General features: G+C 43.2%; 1 protein-coding gene across 1 annotated transcript in view; it reads right to left on the reverse strand.

Moving 5' to 3' along the window:
• pdgfd (platelet derived growth factor d) overlaps nt 1-17,977 on the reverse strand; it is a 36,874-nt gene that overhangs the window by 15,297 nt on the left and 3,600 nt on the right. The window contains exons 2-3 of the mRNA XM_037470494.2: nt 1,761-1,950; nt 747-924 (exon numbers count right to left, since the gene is read on the reverse strand). Of these exons, the coding sequence (XP_037326391.1) occupies nt 747-924; nt 1,761-1,950 (368 nt within the window). The remainder of the gene's footprint in view (nt 1-746; nt 925-1,760; nt 1,951-17,977) is intronic.

Below are 17,977 nucleotides of genomic sequence, written 5' to 3' on the forward strand. Positions count from 1 at the left end.
TAGCTTTAGCTGTGGATGTGTAGCGTTTCTAATAAGCATAGTGATGAAAACCATGGTAACTGTTTTCACAGCCTCCCTAATGCCAAAACGACTAAATAAAAGGGCAGGGGTGGACTGTAAATAGGAGATATATACTGTATATATGTATATATCTCGCCGCTGCCTGTGAGCCGTCTTTCGTCCCCTCTCTCTCTCTCTCCTCTGAACTCACGAGGGAGAAAACCAGGGAAACGTCACACCAGATGTTCCCCTTCTCCTTCTGATTAGAGGGCGGGGGAACATCTTCAAATCCGAGTCTCTCTCTTTCTTCTCTCCCTCTCCATGATTGACAAAGCTAATCTCCTCATCCATACGTTTGACAGCCTTTAAGAGGACACTTTCTCATCCTCACACCCCCCCCCCCCCCCTTTTCCCTTTTCCCCTCACCCCCCTCCCCTCCCTCTTTCTCTCACTCTCCCCCCTCCTCAACTGTCGAGAGGACGTGTGATAAAAGAGTCGTTGGCTAATGCATTTTGGCATTTGACCAGCAATGTCACGAGATCCTCCCTCTCCCATCTTCACAGCTCTTCTTATTTTGTACTGAGAGAAGCATTTAACCTGGAGCACTGCAGTGGTACTGAACCCGATGTGACAAAGGAAATAATCAAAACGTTTGGCTTTGTCCCCCCCATAACGGCGCGTGACTCATCAGCTGTGTGTGTGTGTGTGTGTGTGTGGGTGTGTGTGTTTTGGTGTAACAGTCTCACCACCAGTGAGTAGTAGACTTTGAATCCCGGCTTGGCAACAAAGTAGTCGTCGGACTTGAAGGTGACTCTGAGCATGTTGTTCTTGGAGTTGAGACTGGGCGGGGCCTTCAGCCCACACCAGCGCCCCCAAATTATAGTGCTGGTCTCTGATCGGTCCTCCACTTCAACAAAGTCATACCTGGAGCAGGAGACATGGAGATGGAGAGGCGCAGGGAAGAGGGAAAGATGAAGGACGAAAATTGCTGTCAAGGATTTAGGAAATGTTTGACTCTGCGGCTGAAAAATAAAGATCAATTGGTGAATGTGTCATCACAAATTTAAGAAAAAACATTTAGGGTAGGCAGGATGAAATTGGATCTTATAATCATAGATTCGATCTGTTTTGATGAAAAGAATATTGCAATCAACTGTGATTACTGCACCTCAGCGTGTGAAGAATAATAACAACATTTAGCTGTGAGGTGGTAGAACCTGAGGTGTGCCCCGCCACAATAAAAGCCCATACGTTTGGGAATAATGTGACATGGCTAGAAGGTAACAGCTAAAGTTGAAAAGATGTGACCAGATTAAAACGTGTATTTTCTTGCTTGAACACAAGGACAAACATCTTGCGTTTCTTTCCCACACAGCTAACTTCCGCTATTGAGGCTCTGGCCTTCTTCTTAAATTCTTTACTCTCAGGTCCTTTCAATCAAAGCTTATTGTTTTTGTCCAATGGTGCATACATCGAAATTCCAAATTAAGATATTTTAAAGGTGCCGTTTTATGTCCTTTCAATTATCTTTTACTCTCCTCTCTGTCACTGCTATCCATCCTTTGTTCCCTCACACCCGGGTTCTTTAATCCAACTATCGTTTGACTTTTCATTTGTAATTCCTCAAAACTTTCTCCTTCTTTGCTCCGTCTCGGCGTTGTGCCTCTTTCCTTCCGTCTGTTCCCACTCTGCTCTCATTATCTCCTCTGACTTTCCCCACTCCGTCGATTTTCATCCCCCCTGAATCCCTGACGTTTTACCTGCACGCTCCATTATCGGGCTCCTCCAGGCCAAAGTGTCCGTCAAACTCCAGGTGTATACGGCTCCCCGGTGGTGATATCAGTTTCCATGACAACAGCAAGTTGCGGGGATAGGCGTTTGGGAAGCGCGGGCTTTGGATGGCTCCGCCCACTGCCGTTACTGTGATGTTTTCCTCTTTGCGGTACAAGTCTGCGGTGAGGTGATGGCTGCATGTTAGTGGTTACAACTAATCAGGCAGGTCCGGTCGTAAATGATCACAGTGCAAAACACTTCACGGACACATATGAAAAATAAACATGATATACTTTCATTGATGTGTGAGACAAAAGCCCCCCCAAAAATACATGAACAAACAAAAACAAAAAATCAGCAAAGGCTCCTTAGATAAAGACATAACTTATACTTGCCGAGTATTAAATTAGTGAGTGATATAACACGCATATCTGTCCTTTCAACACAAACTTACAGCATCCGGTATGATTAGCCGGAGACTGAAATGACTAACGTGGCTCTCTTTGAAGGTAGATAAATCCTCCTTAAACTGGACTTTTGACTATTCGACGAAGATATACCGCGTTTATTAGCTTTACAGGTGCTGATATGCAGATTTCACACAGAGCTGAGCTGTTTCCCTTGTTTTTGTGTATTCATGTTTACTAAAGCTGTCATATAAGCTTCGTATTTACAGACAGATGTAAGGCTGAGGTCCTTATCGCACTCTTGTAAAGAAAGTGATGAGCTAATCCTTTAACGGCGTGCTGCTTGCTAGCGTGGTTTGTAGAGTTTGTAGTCTGGAAAGTAAACAAAGAACAGGATAACAGGAGGAAAGAATAATCCATTTTTTTTAATCTCTACCAGGATTTTATGTCATTTTAAAGAGGGGTTGATTATGTTCTCGGTTTGACTTTTCACACCAGTGGGATACACACACACACACACACACACACACACACACACACACACACACGCTCACTGCGTTAACTGCTCATTAACTTCATTGCTTCACCTACTTATAAAAGCTATTACCTTTTTGAAGTCATGTATAAGTATAGCAATTGCTCATACCACGGTCATCATTAGTCAGACCAATTAACTCAACCATTATTCAAACTTTGATGTCGCACAATATACATTTTCATTAATTAATGATTTTATTGCTGACGGTCTGAAAGTGTGAAACACACATCCACAGAAGCACACACGGTCTGAGGTCGGGCCGTGTGCTGAAGCAGGCTGACAGGGCGCGATTTTCTGAGCTGTATGTGGTTTTCGAGAGAGGGAGAGAGCTGAATGCGTAATCAAGCCACCGCAGCCTGCACCCTGGGGAGATGATGATGAAGCTCTGGCCCTTTACTCCACCTCTTCACTGCAAACTTTGCTTGATTCCTCCTCCTATTCTATGCCACCTTTTCCTATCTCCCCTTTCTTCTTTGCTTTAGTCGGTAATTCTTTCAAATCGGCCATTATCCGGGGCTCATGCCCTCTTGCTCCGGCAAATAACGCTCTCCCTGCATAGTTGTGTGTTTTTGTGCGCATAAACATGAATTGGTGTTTGAAGTATTGAGTACACTCAGTTCCGAGCATTTATGATCGTGTTAATGTGTCAGTGAGTGTGCATTTGTGAGAAAAATGAGTTATTTCCCTCTGATGATCAGCCTGTCGGCAAAGGTCCATTTCCCCCGACAACTGGGGAACGGAGCTGTGTGTGTGTGTGTGTGCGTGTGTGTGTGTGTGTGTGTGTGTGAGAGTGAGAGAGAGGGGGTGACTATCGAGTGTTTGCATATGATCATGAGGACGTTTGTGTTCATGTGTGGGTGTAACCATTACAATTCCTTTGCACTTGGAGTGGGTTAAAGTGTCGCCTGTATCAATCCAACATTGCGTGTGCGTACCCGACTGAGATTTATTCACCGTGTGTCATTTTTACTGGTTCGTAGTCATGTTGGCAGATCACTATACAAATCACCACAAAGTTATTAATATCTCACCATATCTCTCGTTTCTCATTGCGTTCTCGTGGCACGGATGCATTGATAGAGCAGTTGCTGTTGATCTGCACATCCTTTATTGCGCGTACAGTAACCGGCGTAGAGCATCCTTCACTTCACCACAGCGAACTACCTTTGTGTGTAGTTGGAGATGCCCGACGGGATGTCATTTTTTTTCTTCTCGGTACAACAACTGTCCGAGCCTCCAATATGCTCGGAACGACATTGAAAAAAAAACTCCCCGCAGTAGTCCTCGGCCCGGTTTGTTCCCCGGGGGAATATCATGAACTTCTGCCTGTTTTCACCCAGCAAAGCAAAGCTCCCGGCAGTCAGGTAAATAACAGCCCCAGCCGGCAGTGTCACGATGGATCACTTCAAACTGTGAACAAAAAAAAAACATCAACAGAGAAACTCGCCATGTGGCCCTCTAACATTCTGCTTCTAGTGTGAATTTGTACCATCCGTTAATTCCGCTCTCTTGTCACCAAAATCGGAGTCGGCCCTTCAACTGTCCGGAGAGTTTAAAAAGTCGGCTAGTGAGTTTCTTTCCATCTGTGAAAAACTGCCCCACTCGTGTCGGTTGTCTTTTCCAATTTATTGCTGGGGATCCCAGAGGAAGATCGCCTTTGTAACGGTGAGGAATTAAACTTCATACCTAGTAACGCACACAAGGCCCCCCACTCCGTGTGGTACCGTCGGTGACAGTGTCACCACAGCAGAATCACCCGGGGTCTGTTGTCATCTGAAGGAAATTTCAGTTTGAGTTTGCTTTAGACAACTCATGTTTTCGGTACCCGCCTGACCCACCATCCCCCATCCTCCACACTTAATCCACTTAATTTAAAGTGGATTTTTATTTTGAAGGAAGGGTGTGATCTTAGGGAATACTCACGATTTTTAAAATTTGTATTAGAATGTTTGCATCCATGTTTGCTTAAGACTAAAACGAAATGTTGTTTTGTTGTATGTAACAGGGTAAACACAGTTAAATTACCGCCAAATTTACAGGTTATTCCCGTATATTCCCAATAATTTTGCAACCCTACTCGTCCGTGACGTCCTCTGCTCTCATATTGCGGGATGCAATATTTACGGATAGAAACGTAACTTAAACAAAGAAAGCTTCTTCCATGGGACAACAGATTTCGCAGCAAGGCGCCAGAGACACGGATAACGTCAGTAACAACTCTAGGTGTTTTTCACACTATAGGCCCACATTTTTCTTCTAATCAGTAGAAGAACAGAAGCTGAAGTGTGAAGCTCAAGAGGAAACTAACAGAGGGCTCCTCTTAGTTTTCATCTTTATCTTATATTATCATTCCAATACACAAATATTTAACAATGACATCGACATCTGGAATGAAGCAAAGTGGTGGGTGGTGTAAAAATAGGAGCTAAATGCTACATGACGAATTCAGAATAAGGCTAACTGCTGGTATTGACATTTTTTTCCTCCCAAAAAGTTCAAATGTAACACAACCGTAAAATTTGTTTAGCACTGGACATTAAAAGAAGCGGTGTAAATCCTGACCTTAAACTTTAATAGAGTTTGAGGGTTTTCACTCAATCTCAATTTGGTAAATAATGGAGAAGTTAGAGATTTCTTGACATAGTTCCATATTTTTTGCACAATACAGCAAAAATATTGTCATTACCCAACCACAATTACAGGGTTCGCTGATGCATTCGGATCATATCATTCAGCCTGAAAGGCGCTGCAAATATTAATTGCAGTAACATTAATCAAATGTCCTTCAATGTGTCCAATATTAATACGTAAACGTTGTAAAAAAAAAAAAGGGCGGAAAATGCTACATACGCTTCATGTGGGCGTGAAAACCATTAAGTCTTTTAGTCAGATCTAATTTGCTGAGTACAGGTGCAAAAAGAAGGATCACTGTCACTGTCCTAACATTGCTGGGAGGACATGGATGAATGAAATATAGGAAATTATGAAAGAGCTGTTATTACTGGGCCTAACCATGCATGAAAAGACATGTTCTTCAAGTGTCTCGCACTTGCCAACTCCTCGTCTCTCGTTGCATTTTTCCTTCAGATCAAAGATGTTGTCAGTTAGCACAGTCAATTATACAATAATTTACTAAACAGTGACCATCGCAGCTGCTCCGCTGCCTGATGTGGCATGGGAAAAGCACAAACTGCTTAATTATGTCATTCTCAGGTCTCTATACGACACCCATAATGGCACTATTCTGGATAGGAAGTGTTTTTACAAGAGTGGGGAAGCTCATCTACTTGAGCGAGTTGTAATAGCCGACAATTCTGATTAAATGACATTAAAGCACTGAATAAACAGTCAATTTGTACCCTTTATCTAAATATCACTGTTTCTAAATGTACTGCAACTCATTTTCGTCTGCAATATAAGAGCACAGCACATGCTATCTATTGCTTTCCATCACAGCAGCAGGAATTTGAGAATCAGTCACATTAAAACAGGAGTTTTGTTCTAAACCAGCTGCGTATCAAGAATCTCTTCTGAACTTGACAGAAAGTTAATGTGCCGCAATCTCAGGGAACCAGATGATGTCAGAGGTGCTGACAATATCACTGACAGTCTGACCATCCCTCGATGTAGTCACAACACACACACACACACACACGCACATAAAACTCTTTTCTGTCTCCTGATTGGACACTTGTGACAATGATACAGCGTGATTAGGTGATGTGTGTGCGTGTGTGTGTAAGTGTGTGTTTATGCATGTGTCTATTCTGTTTTTCTGGCTGTGAGGTTGCAGGAGAAAGTTCTTGACTGTACGTGTATTTGCATAGATCTGGCAGGATGTATGTGGGTATGTTATTAAATTTGGCTCTCCCACCTCCAGTGCCGGGGTGTGATGTTCTTCATTGCTCTGCGATCTATTTCTGATCCAAGTGCCAATCACACTCTAATCACCCAGCAACCAATGCGCAAAAGAGACCAAAACATGTGAAGTCACAAGAAAAGCAATGGTGAGGACAAAGTCAGAGATTATATATCTGTCCTAATTAAAAGTGCCACGTGGCTCTTCATCCCTCTCTAATATAAGTTTTTCTATCCTATGTAGACCGAACAATAGTTTTCTTGAGTGACAGTTTGCTTATGATACCCGCTCAATGTGAGACACGCTCCCGCAGGACATCACCTATAACAAGGCAACCCCATTTCCTACATCTGTCATCCCGTCCAACATATCCTGTCTGGCTCTCATCTACTCAAACTGAATTCTCCTAAGCCCCGACACACTGAAGGGACGCACGTAATGCACTCGTTCTCGCCTGTGAAGGACTCCCCTGAGACGTGCGACGTTGCTGTTCTTGTTCTTGGTGGCACTCCCAGTGTCTGACAGAAGAAATAGGTGTTTGAAACTTTCAAGGGATGGGATTTGCTGTTCTTTGAGAATATCAAATTATTTTTAAAACTAAGGAGTTGCATCCAAATACTCTTTGTCATGTAGTTTGTGACACACTGTGGGAAACACGCAGGTCTGCTTTCTTTTGGAGAAATAGACTAGACACACCCGTCATGTCTGCCCATTCAATCTAATGCTGCCGGCAGCTGGTTAGCTTAGCTTAGCACGGTGTCTTCAAACAGGAGCCTGGCTCAGTCCACAGATAACAACTTCTGCCAACCCCCAAACCACGGCCATTCCTTTCTGCCCGTACCAAGAAAACAAACAAATAATATAGATAACATTTTTTGTCAGTTTGTCATTTTACAACGGGCCCTGTGCCGGACTATTTGCTGGCTGAGAGCAGTAACTGCCTGGTGTCTCAGATGGTTGCCTGGCAACAGTAAGTAAATAAGCTTATTTTCAAATATGCTTTGAAATGGAGAAAATAAGTTGCACAGAGTATATGTGGGAATTTCAAATGAACTAATCAATGAAGCGCAATGTTAAAAACAAGGGAAATGTCCAGGCAAAGAACATTCGATAAACTGCATAGTAGTTTGTGTGCAGCATTGGATCCCTTTGACTTCATTTGAATTGAGACCGTCTGGGTCAACTTCGGGTTATAGCAAATAGGGACTGATTTGAGTGAGGATGGTACTGATGATATATTTAACTGGTATAGATTAACCAAATAACAGTAGTAATCATTATAGTATTATTATTCTAATAGAAATATGTGACTATGAAAACAGCCACTTAGGTGGAAGTGCATTCTCTGGTGTTATTGTTTTCATGCGCCGTTGTTATTGCAGGGCCATTGGCTGTCATGCATCGTTATCTGTTGAAATGTTTGTTCATCTGTGTGTGGCGACAGAATGTAAAACATTGCCCATTAGCAGCAAAACTGCTGCCTAACCCTGTGAGCATGTTTGCCCTTGCCCGCGTGTTTTGGCATACGTGTGTGTGTGTGTGTGTGAGTGTGTGTAGTGGTGTGCCTATATTTCCGTGGCTATTATGTGTGTCTGTGTTCGTGTGTGATTGTAAGTTTATTGGTTGTTGATGCGGGAAGTTGTCACTGCACCCTCAGAGTATTCCAACCCATGAGGAATAACCAAAGCCTTTTCCATCTGGCTATGGTGTGTGTGTGTGTGTGTGTGTGTGTGTGTGTGTGCTATGCTGCTTATCAAAGCCTGTCCTGGCTCCACTGTTTTGCCACTCTCTCATGACAAATCAGCTTTGAATATTCTCCCTTGTTGCTCAGTCACACCCACGCAAGCACGGAGACATGAAAAAGAGAGACACACACACGCGCACACATGCGCACACGCACCCTGGAGGTGAACATGCCGAGGGGTGTCAGCTCTGGTCAGCATCGGCTCTCTCTCCACATTTCTCCCCTTTCTTCACTTCCGCTCTTCTCTCCATCCTGCGCCATCTTCTATACCTCTCCTCCCTTCTCTTTTGACCATGCCGGAAACAGTGACGCTTTGATATTGAAAAAAAGGAACATGTATATTCTCACATTTTCAAGTATTTTACACCTCGGTGACCAAGTCAAACCCTCCCCCCCCCCATGCTGAGGGGTAAATATTGGTTTGACTCGCTCTAAGTCGTTAAACCATAATGAATTGAAAATGGTTAAAAACCATAGTGCGTCACTACCATGTTGTTGAACTACTCTCTACTTCCTCTTCCGTCAAAATCTATTATTCCTTCAGATTATCATTTTGGTGCAGCCCCACCTTTGCTGCTGAAACCAATTAACTTCCACCGCTTCTTTTTATGCACAGACACTGCGTGTTTTCTGTAAAAGTGCTGGGGATGTGGGATTCTGAAGTGGAGCGATCGCATGGAGAGGAAGGCAGGATATATATATATATACATATATATATATAATATATGATCATGATTCCAGTCCGACTGGACACCGCTGCATTAGGCCAGATAGGCACTCATGTGCGTTGTTTTTTGTCCAGAGGCAACTGAAGTGTACATATCCATGAATTATAGAGAAGAGCAAGCCTATATAATTATAGATAAGAACACACACCACAATCATCGTGCTCCCTCAGATGGACACAAAAGAGCTGCTCTGGTAACTCGATGGCCGTATAGTTCCTGGTCAGACTGGTGGAAAATATGAACTACGTGGATTCCATCTAAGTTAAAAAGCATAAACCATAACAAATACTCATGTAAAAAACATTCAATCTCTTTAAGTTATTTTTAAAACTAGTAAATGTCTGTCAAAGAAAGAAATATATATTTTTGCTGGATGAAAAAACAGATGTTTTCTTTGATGTTTGGGTTGAAAAAAAAAAGTGAATAGTAATGCACCAGTTGGTACTTGCAATATGTGAGCAGCCCCAAAACAACCCTTTAATTCAGAGGTGGCAGTTGTGCGTTGATGTCTTGAATGTATTGATATTCCAACACGGCCGCTCTCCCCCATTATTATGCAGGCGGCTGCGTCGCGTACACAAACTAAACGGCCATTGGTGTCAGACGGCAGGAAGCCGAGCTGCATCGCGCTGCGTGTGGGGAGTGGGGGCGGCTCTGTGTTCATGTGTGTCAGACAGGCAGGCAGGTGATGCCGGCCTTAAAACTGTTCGTCAGCGCACAAGCCCGTAGCTGAGAAAACACACAATAGCTCCATTATCACATTTCGTTTAGATTATTTAAAAATCTTTTCTATCCACTTCCAATTAACTAACTTGTGTGTAATACTTGAAGCTTAAAACACTTAGACACGGTGTTAAGTATAATGAAATGTAATATTTTGCAGCTTTATATTATATATTAATTGTTCTACCATATTGTTCATACTGTTATTTGTCTTTTTTTTTAAATCAGGAAGGATCTTTCCTATTAAAGACATACATGTAACTGAAAAACATTATTGTGTAAAAACCACAATCCTTTTGCTAACAGACAAAACAAAGAATATGGAGCTGGATCACAGATCAAATTTATGTGGATGGGTATTTATTGTTGTTTATTGTCTTCTGTGATTGTAACGCGACGGTCAATGGATGTATCCTTGTTTTTGGTCTTATGGCGAATGGAGAATTTCAGACATATGATCATCGTCATCATCATCGGGACACATCAGTCATCCCATTTCTCCCTATTTCTCTCTCTCTTTGCTTTTGGATCTCTTACCTTCAATGTTTTATGTTCAGTGTGAGAGTGTCAGCATGTGACCATGTGCGTGAGAGAGTGTGTACTTTGTGGCTATTTGTGTGTGCATATACAGTACTTCTGTTTGAGGAGTTAGAAGAATTTGTGTGTGTGTGTTCCTTTGAAGCCGACACAAAGGCATGTTCTGTGACACGGACGGAAGAGGTTAGACAAACAGCCGCACACGTGACTAAAACACTTACACAAAGGTAAGAGGGGAGAGAAAGAAAGACCAAAACAGACAGAGGCAAAAATGTGCAGAAGGCAAAAATGAAGGTTAAGAAAGGTCGGGGATCACTCCTTGTTGCATTCGTGCCAGCATAGTGAGTCGAGAGTGAGGATGGAGGGCAGTGGGGAGGATGAAGGGAGAAACAGGGGAAGTGGCTGGGAGGGGTGGAGGAGGACGACGACGGATGAAGGGGGTGAAAGGGAAACAGGGAGAGAAAAGAAAAAAGAAATAAGGGATTACTGGCAGTGAAAAGACAGAGAGGGAGACAGTGCTTCAGCCACTGCACTGTGGAAAGAACAAGGGAAGTCCACAGCGCCCCAAGATACCCGAAAACACATCAAACACGCCATAGGACACACAAAGAGCATGACTGATTTCCACTCATGAATAAGTAAAGATAAAAACGTATTTGTATGCATATAATGTGGTTACGTACACGTTTGTGTCTCCGAGTCACTTCCTTATGTGAACCATTTGCAAAAAGGAATCCTGATTATTTTGCAGTGTTTGTTTTGACTTTCATGATGGGAAAGAAACAAGAGAGACATCATTGGACAGCTTTGACTTACTTGACGTGTACTTTGGTACCGGGGGCTTTTCAGCAGGTCTCAATGGTCTTTGTGGGCCTTTTCATTAGCATTAGCATCCACTTAGCTTTTGTGAGTGCCTCTCAGGCATCTATGACTCAACACCTGTTTTGGGGACAAATTAGCCTAATGGGTATAAAGAAGAAAGATGAGCTGCACTCTGCCAACTAGGGCAGAAAATCCACGTTTGAAAAGGCTGAAAGGATAACGTCCATTTTTTAAGTCATCCTGAAAATGTAATGTGACAAAAACAACTTAAGAATAGATGATACGACTTCAAATTTGTTGTAAACAGGCGGTTTACTAATGTTATTTTGCGTGATCTCAGAGACTACACACAAACACACACAAACAATCATCACACTTGTCTTTCCTAAATTGAAAGACCACACCAGTAGATTTCCAAAGCAGCATTTTCTGTGATTTACCTGCAGAATCTTTGTATCATGTGTTTTAACTGTGACGATCTCCGTCATATTTCATGTGTTGATGGTCATCAAGAGATACAACACTCAAACATCAAGCTGAGCATCCCTACTAACGCCTTTGTGAACACACTGCGTCCACGAAGCGAAAATTTGAAATTTGTGCGATGGGAAAAATGGGACGCGGCTTTCGCCTCGTCTCCACAATCAAATCTCTGCCTCGCTCTAAGCTACCGTGGCTACGTTCTCCACTTAGCATGCCTCTATCCTCTGCCGGGATGTGCACTTGTTTAACACTCTGGCTAAGCTCGCTGAATAATGCAGCGGAGACCAACAGCTGAGTCAGCACTGGGGACAGGTCAGTGGAGACGCTGTTGCTGAATGGCTCAAGCGGCTGAAACACACAAACACAAAAGGGGGTGCACACGCAAGCAGATGCATGTGTGCTTGGGACGCGGAAATATGCATATTAATGGTCAGACGCATGGAGAGGCTTAAACTGTGGAGCATTTACACGAGCACATAGAGAGGGAGAGAGAGAGAGAGAGAGAGAGAGAGAGAGAGGGCCTATGGCCCGTAAAGGTAATGGGAATCCTATCTGTGCAAAATTGGCTTTAGGCTAAAGATGGCGATGCATCATCAATGCAGATTAGAACACGTATCACAGTCGGCACATTTGCCTTTTAACAAGCATTTTGACACACGGATTATGGATAATCAGTCAATTCACATATGTTCCTTTTAACAAAACCGTGCCATGTTATATCTTGGGATAAAATCCAAATACATGTGATTTGGTCACAGCTATTGATATTAGCATAATGATATTCATATTTTTAAGATCAAGATGTCGAGATACGGTGATAATCTAATCAAATTGAGTTGAATTGTTTTAATCTGATACTCTGTATTTTTGAGTATACAATCACTGCTCAGCTTGAATTTCTGTATTATCATCTTCATAATTTTACTTTTATGTTAATTTTGCACTAAAGTTCCTTATAAAAGAATTAATGAATGTGTACAACTTCTGACAGAAAGCTCCATCCATCAACAGGTAGAAGGACGGTCAGAGAACAGAGAAAGGAAGCGCTGACAGATAAGACCGATAAGAACAGGAAGCAGCTGGGCGAAGGAAGCCGACTCAGCGTGTGATGGCAGAATGTGAGGAGGGTTTGAGGGAGGGTCCTTACAGAGAGAAGCACAGGATGAGGGATGAGAGGAGCTCGTCTCCCTCTAACCTCCCAAACTGTGATGGAGCATATTTACCCACACTTCATCAGCATTCTCCTCCCTCTGTGTGTGTGTGTGTGTGTGGCTCGATGCAGTGTGTGGTGTGGTGTGTCTAACATGTTGTATCTTAGTCCCAGGCTGTATATGTAGTAAAAAGAGTGCAAATCCGCAGACATTTTTTTACTTTGATCGCTCACCCTGCTGATCTGAGGGTGAAATTCAGTTCGGTGTGACTGAGAGTTTATTAATCACAAAGTATGTATCTATCCATCGTATTAATGGCTTGGCCTTTGTTATACTTTCACATATCAAGAAATGCCAGGAAATTCTAAAGATAATTCTTTAGAAGTACGTCATTCAAACTGCAAAGTGTCACGCTGCATGACTTTTATAATTATGATCCTCTACGCGTGGATGTGAGTCTGTGCGGCTGCTTTTACATTAATGGCTAATGTGACAGTGTGTGTGTGTGTGTGTGTGTGTGTGTGTGTGTGTGTGTGTGTGTGTGTGTGTGTGTGCCTGTGTGTGTTGATGGGGCTTGTTAGTGTAGCAGTTGGCTCCGGCTGACAGCCACTGCAGTCTGAACAGCAGGGCTGACGAGGATAATCAATTAGCTCTGCACACACACACACACACACACGAGCACCAATCAATATTCACTTAATAGGTGTATAATGTAATAACTACACACAAATTGTCTTTCCTTTATACCTTTATAACTTTTTGTTTCAACACATAACTTTGAAAACACACAGTGAGGTTGGCTGTTGCTAGGCTGTGTGTGTGTGTGTGTGTGTGTGTGTCCACCTCTGTGGGCGTGCGTACATGTGTGTGTGCTTAAGCTAAGCCCTGGCTCGGGTAATAGCACAAATTTATCAAATATCAGCCTTGGTTCCTCTGAGGGCTGCTCGGACCATGTTTGCAAGTTGTATGATGTGTGTGTTTGCTCTAAGCGATGTGTGTGTGTGTGTGATGCTGAGCAGATGCTGATGTTTTGACAGTCATCCTGCTCGCGGTCTGTCTGTCTGTCTCACATCAGCTGTGTGTGTTTCTCTGCTGCTGTGTATGAATGCGTGTCAGGATGTGTGTGTGTGTGTGTGTGTGTGTGTTCAGAGCGCAAGGTTGATCAGTGCTCTGACAGTCAGTGTGTATCTGACCTTCTATCTACCACTGGGATCACTTATCCTGCTCTCGGCTCCCCAGCGGCACATAGCCCCGCCTTCCTGCCATCTCTTCCCGCTTCTCCTTTTTTTATATTCTATCTTCTGCTCGTTCTCCCCTCTTAACAATGGCATCTCCCTCTACCGTGTCTCCTCTCCTCCTTCCTCCCTCTCTCCTGCAGTTTTTGTATTCTCTGCTTCTCTCTCTCTCTCTCTCTCTCTCTCTCTCTCATACCAAATTCAGAGAGTAAACCTGATGAAATGAAAACAGGGCAGGGGGAAGCTAATGAAGACAAAAAGAGGCAGAAGGAGAGGCAGAGCGACAGCGGGAGAAATGCTGAGAAACACAAATGGAGAATCAGAGAGAGGGGGAAATATGGGGAGAAACGCTGACAGTTGGAGAGGGAAAGATAAAAGAGTTTGACAGAAGAGAGAGAAAAAAAAAATGAAGAATATTTTTCATTTGTGTCAGAGCACCATTGTCAGAGTAACAAAGACACAGCTCTGACTGTGCACTAGAGGATTTCTCAGTCTCCCTCTCACACACACACACACACATAAATATATATAAAACACACAACATGAATACACAGTGTTTATCTCTTTCCTTGAGCAGGGGCACATCTCCTGGGGCGAGAGCGGTTCCTGCTCTCATCCTGCTGCACTGTGACTTCTGACATTCGTCATGTTCTCGCCTCACTCAGCCCTCGTGGCAGAAACCCACTGGTGTCAAACCATTTTATTATTTTTTTTCAACGATCTGAATCTTTACACTTTACCATTTTCAGCAGGTACTGAACACACTTCAAGCACTTGATTCCTAGACCACACTATATACCTCCTTCTGTGCTGTTTAACAGATTCCATGCTTTTTCATCATTTTTAGTTTTTTGGACTAACCTGTTTCCCATTCCTTTTTCTCTGGCAAGTAGATCTGGGAGCGACAATCGCAATTCCTTCCCGAGACAAACCAGGCCCAGAGCTCAACGGGTGGACGCATGGCTTGGATGCAGGGCTCATAAAATGCCAGATAAACAGCATCAGCATCAACTGGGCTCAGCGGTTCCAGCGGTTTTCAGGTTAGCAGCAGGAACTCCAGCCCACGTACAACTGTCCTTTGGCAAAAGGGTGCGTTGGATTTATGTTGCAGTAAATGAGAGCGCTAGGTTAGCCCGCTTGAAAAAAAAAAAACCAACGCTTTCTAGCGCCCCGCGGCGTCTGATGCTGACGCACGGGGCTCTTTGCCTTATCTGGGCTCTCAAGGGTAAAACCCTGAGCATCATTATTAGATACTCAGAGAAAATGCCTTGTGAGTGGGATGACACATTGTAAAGAGAGAACAAAATACACAATCATAGCACTTTTCAGCCAGGAGAAGCTCGTGTCCCATTTGTGTGTGCGATCATGAGGTAAAGTAAGCAATGGGCTCCAGAAAAGGGCCCGGTTTTTGACACCGTGGGATCGGTAACTATTGGTTACGTGTGAGAGCAGCAGCATCAAATAAGGCTGCGAGGGACAACAAATTATATTTAATCTACATTGCCATAAAACCGAGGCAAGCAGCAGCAGCTGCTCACATTTGCAAAAGCAGGAGCCGGAAAATAATAAACAATAAATGAACTGCAAACTTTTTCAAATAATTAGACCCATCATTTCAGCACTATTTCACTCAAATTATTCTCCCTGAAATCCTCCTTTGTGGTTCAGAATACAAACAAGTATCGCATGCTGAAGCTTCCCAAAAGCCTCTGTGACACAGGGTCAAAACAGCCATCAGACAAACAAACAAGCCTGTTTGGTCTGTTCCTTTGTGTCTGCCCTTCTGAGGATGTTTGCAGATCAGGAAATGAACACCTTGTCTTTTAATGGCCGCTGATAAATCCGTGCTTTGATTTCATGAACAAACTCTGCCCGCTGCTTTATGAAAGATCTGCCGGCTTTCTGTTATTATCCAACTGAAAATCCAAATAAGTACCAAATACCTGCACTTTGAGAGCCATTTAATTTCCCTCACAATCCCTTCAGAGAGCTTGTTTCCATGCAACACCTTGCCTGAGGGGATATCGATGTAATTAAAACACCCGTATTGTTTCACAGCAGAGTTACTCCTGAAAATATCAAGTGTTTAAGGTCTTTGACTCACAGGTGGTGACGCTTTATTAATAATACAAATGGTGTCTTCCCTTATTCGACAGCTGATTTAAATGTTTGGAATTACTTAATCCAAATAGAAAGAAAATGCTTCGGATAAGAACTGCGTTACAATTACAGCAGAAATTTCTCCAGACAACCTATTCTCCAATGATGCTCAATATTTGGAGAGCATGAGAGCACCTCTATCCTACTGTGAAGCAAATCAAATAGTAACAGCAGTCTGCTGTCTGCACCAATATGGCAAACTATTTATTGCTTTTCCATTGTGAGCGGTGGTGCATTACAGCTTCGCTGCTTCTGTTCTTACCTTTCACACTACGGGCCCGAGATATACAGCCCATCATTGCTTGTTAGAGGGAATTTTACAAAACAACTCTTTAACCTTGAATAAAACAAACACTTAGCGTTGGGTTTAATCAGAAATATTGCCCAATGAGCGCTTTTGCTTTCCCTAATCTTCCACTATCGCGTTCTGTCGATGAGCTGTCCTTGCGTTACGTGATGAGTGAAATCAGACTCTGTGCTGTGTGGGGGGGGCAGACACTTTCAGTCTATTCTAGCATGCATTGCATTGATAACACTAATTGTATTAACTACTTATGCTTATATCACCTTAACATTGTACTTTGTTCACTGTGCCTAACTTAGTATTTTCCAAATGAGATATTTTCTTATTTGCTGAACGTGGGCACTGATGCACAAAAATACACTGAATGGGTTGTGTTTCTATGGAAACATTAACACTGGGTCGCACAGACCACCAATTTTCTAAAGCAATTCCTGACGAGTGAGTCACATGAGTTTTGTTTGTCAAGGACTGAGAAGGAGCAAATGATCACTTTCCATCTAATCTGCATCCACTGCACATTCTATTTCCTTCCCCCTATCATCATTCATTCTTATTCACCAGTGTGTCCCCCCCCCCCCCCCCCCCCCATCCCCAAACTTTATCTCTCTTTACCAACTTTTCTTCTTCCTTCATGTTTTTCATGTTCACTGCTTGTTCAGCCCTCTCTCTCTCTCTCTCTCACACTCCTGTTCCTCCTTTGTTCCCTGCACTCACTATCACTCTTTGCACGCCTCTTTGTCTCTTTTCATATCCATCACACTCACTCACTTTGCCTTGTTTTTTTTGGCTCTTTCCTCTCCCCTCCCCCCATTCCCCGGCTCTTTCCTTCACCTGCTTGTCAGCTGTTTTTGTGAGAGACGCACATCTGCAGCCAGCGCCAACATCTCCTTCTTCCTCCTACCGGGCCCTTTCGGTTCTGGCTCGTCGCTTTACCCCGATCGACCTCTCGTCTCCGCTCAATTATAACTTTCCAAATGTTTTATTCTCACACTTTTTTTTTCTCAATTCTGTTCATTAGTTTCCTCTCTCTTCCTCATTTCTTTATTCTCTTCACGTCCTTCATTTCATCTCGCCACTGGTTTGATGAACATTCTCTTTTAATTGCCGCCCGCATCTCTCTTATCCCGTGTCCCTGTGCATGTACTCTCCACCTCCTCCTTTCTCGCCGTTTCATTTTGCTGCTCCTCTGTTATTCCCGCTGCCAGTCAGACGGCTCAGCTACAACACTGACTACATCCTCCAATGACTAAACATCTGTCCCCCCCCTCTCCCTTCTTCTTTGCCGCTCTAATTCCCCTCTACTGTGTCCCCCAACTCAGCTCAATTTCAGAAGAGCTTTACTGGCTTGTAAATGAAGTTGGAGTAGCCAAAAAAAGACCGTAAACATCAGTGGTAAAAGATTTCTGCAGCGAATCGTGCATAAACAAACAACAGAGAGTTGTCGGGATAAAGCAAAACTTTGTAATGTGAGGTAGGTTCACAGTAGATCTTTTTATCCACAGCTCGGATTACA

The sequence above is a fragment of the Pungitius pungitius genome, chromosome 3, assembly GCF_949316345.1.
Source record: "Pungitius pungitius chromosome 3, fPunPun2.1, whole genome shotgun sequence".
Taxonomy (NCBI): domain Eukaryota; kingdom Metazoa; phylum Chordata; class Actinopteri; order Perciformes; family Gasterosteidae; genus Pungitius; species Pungitius pungitius.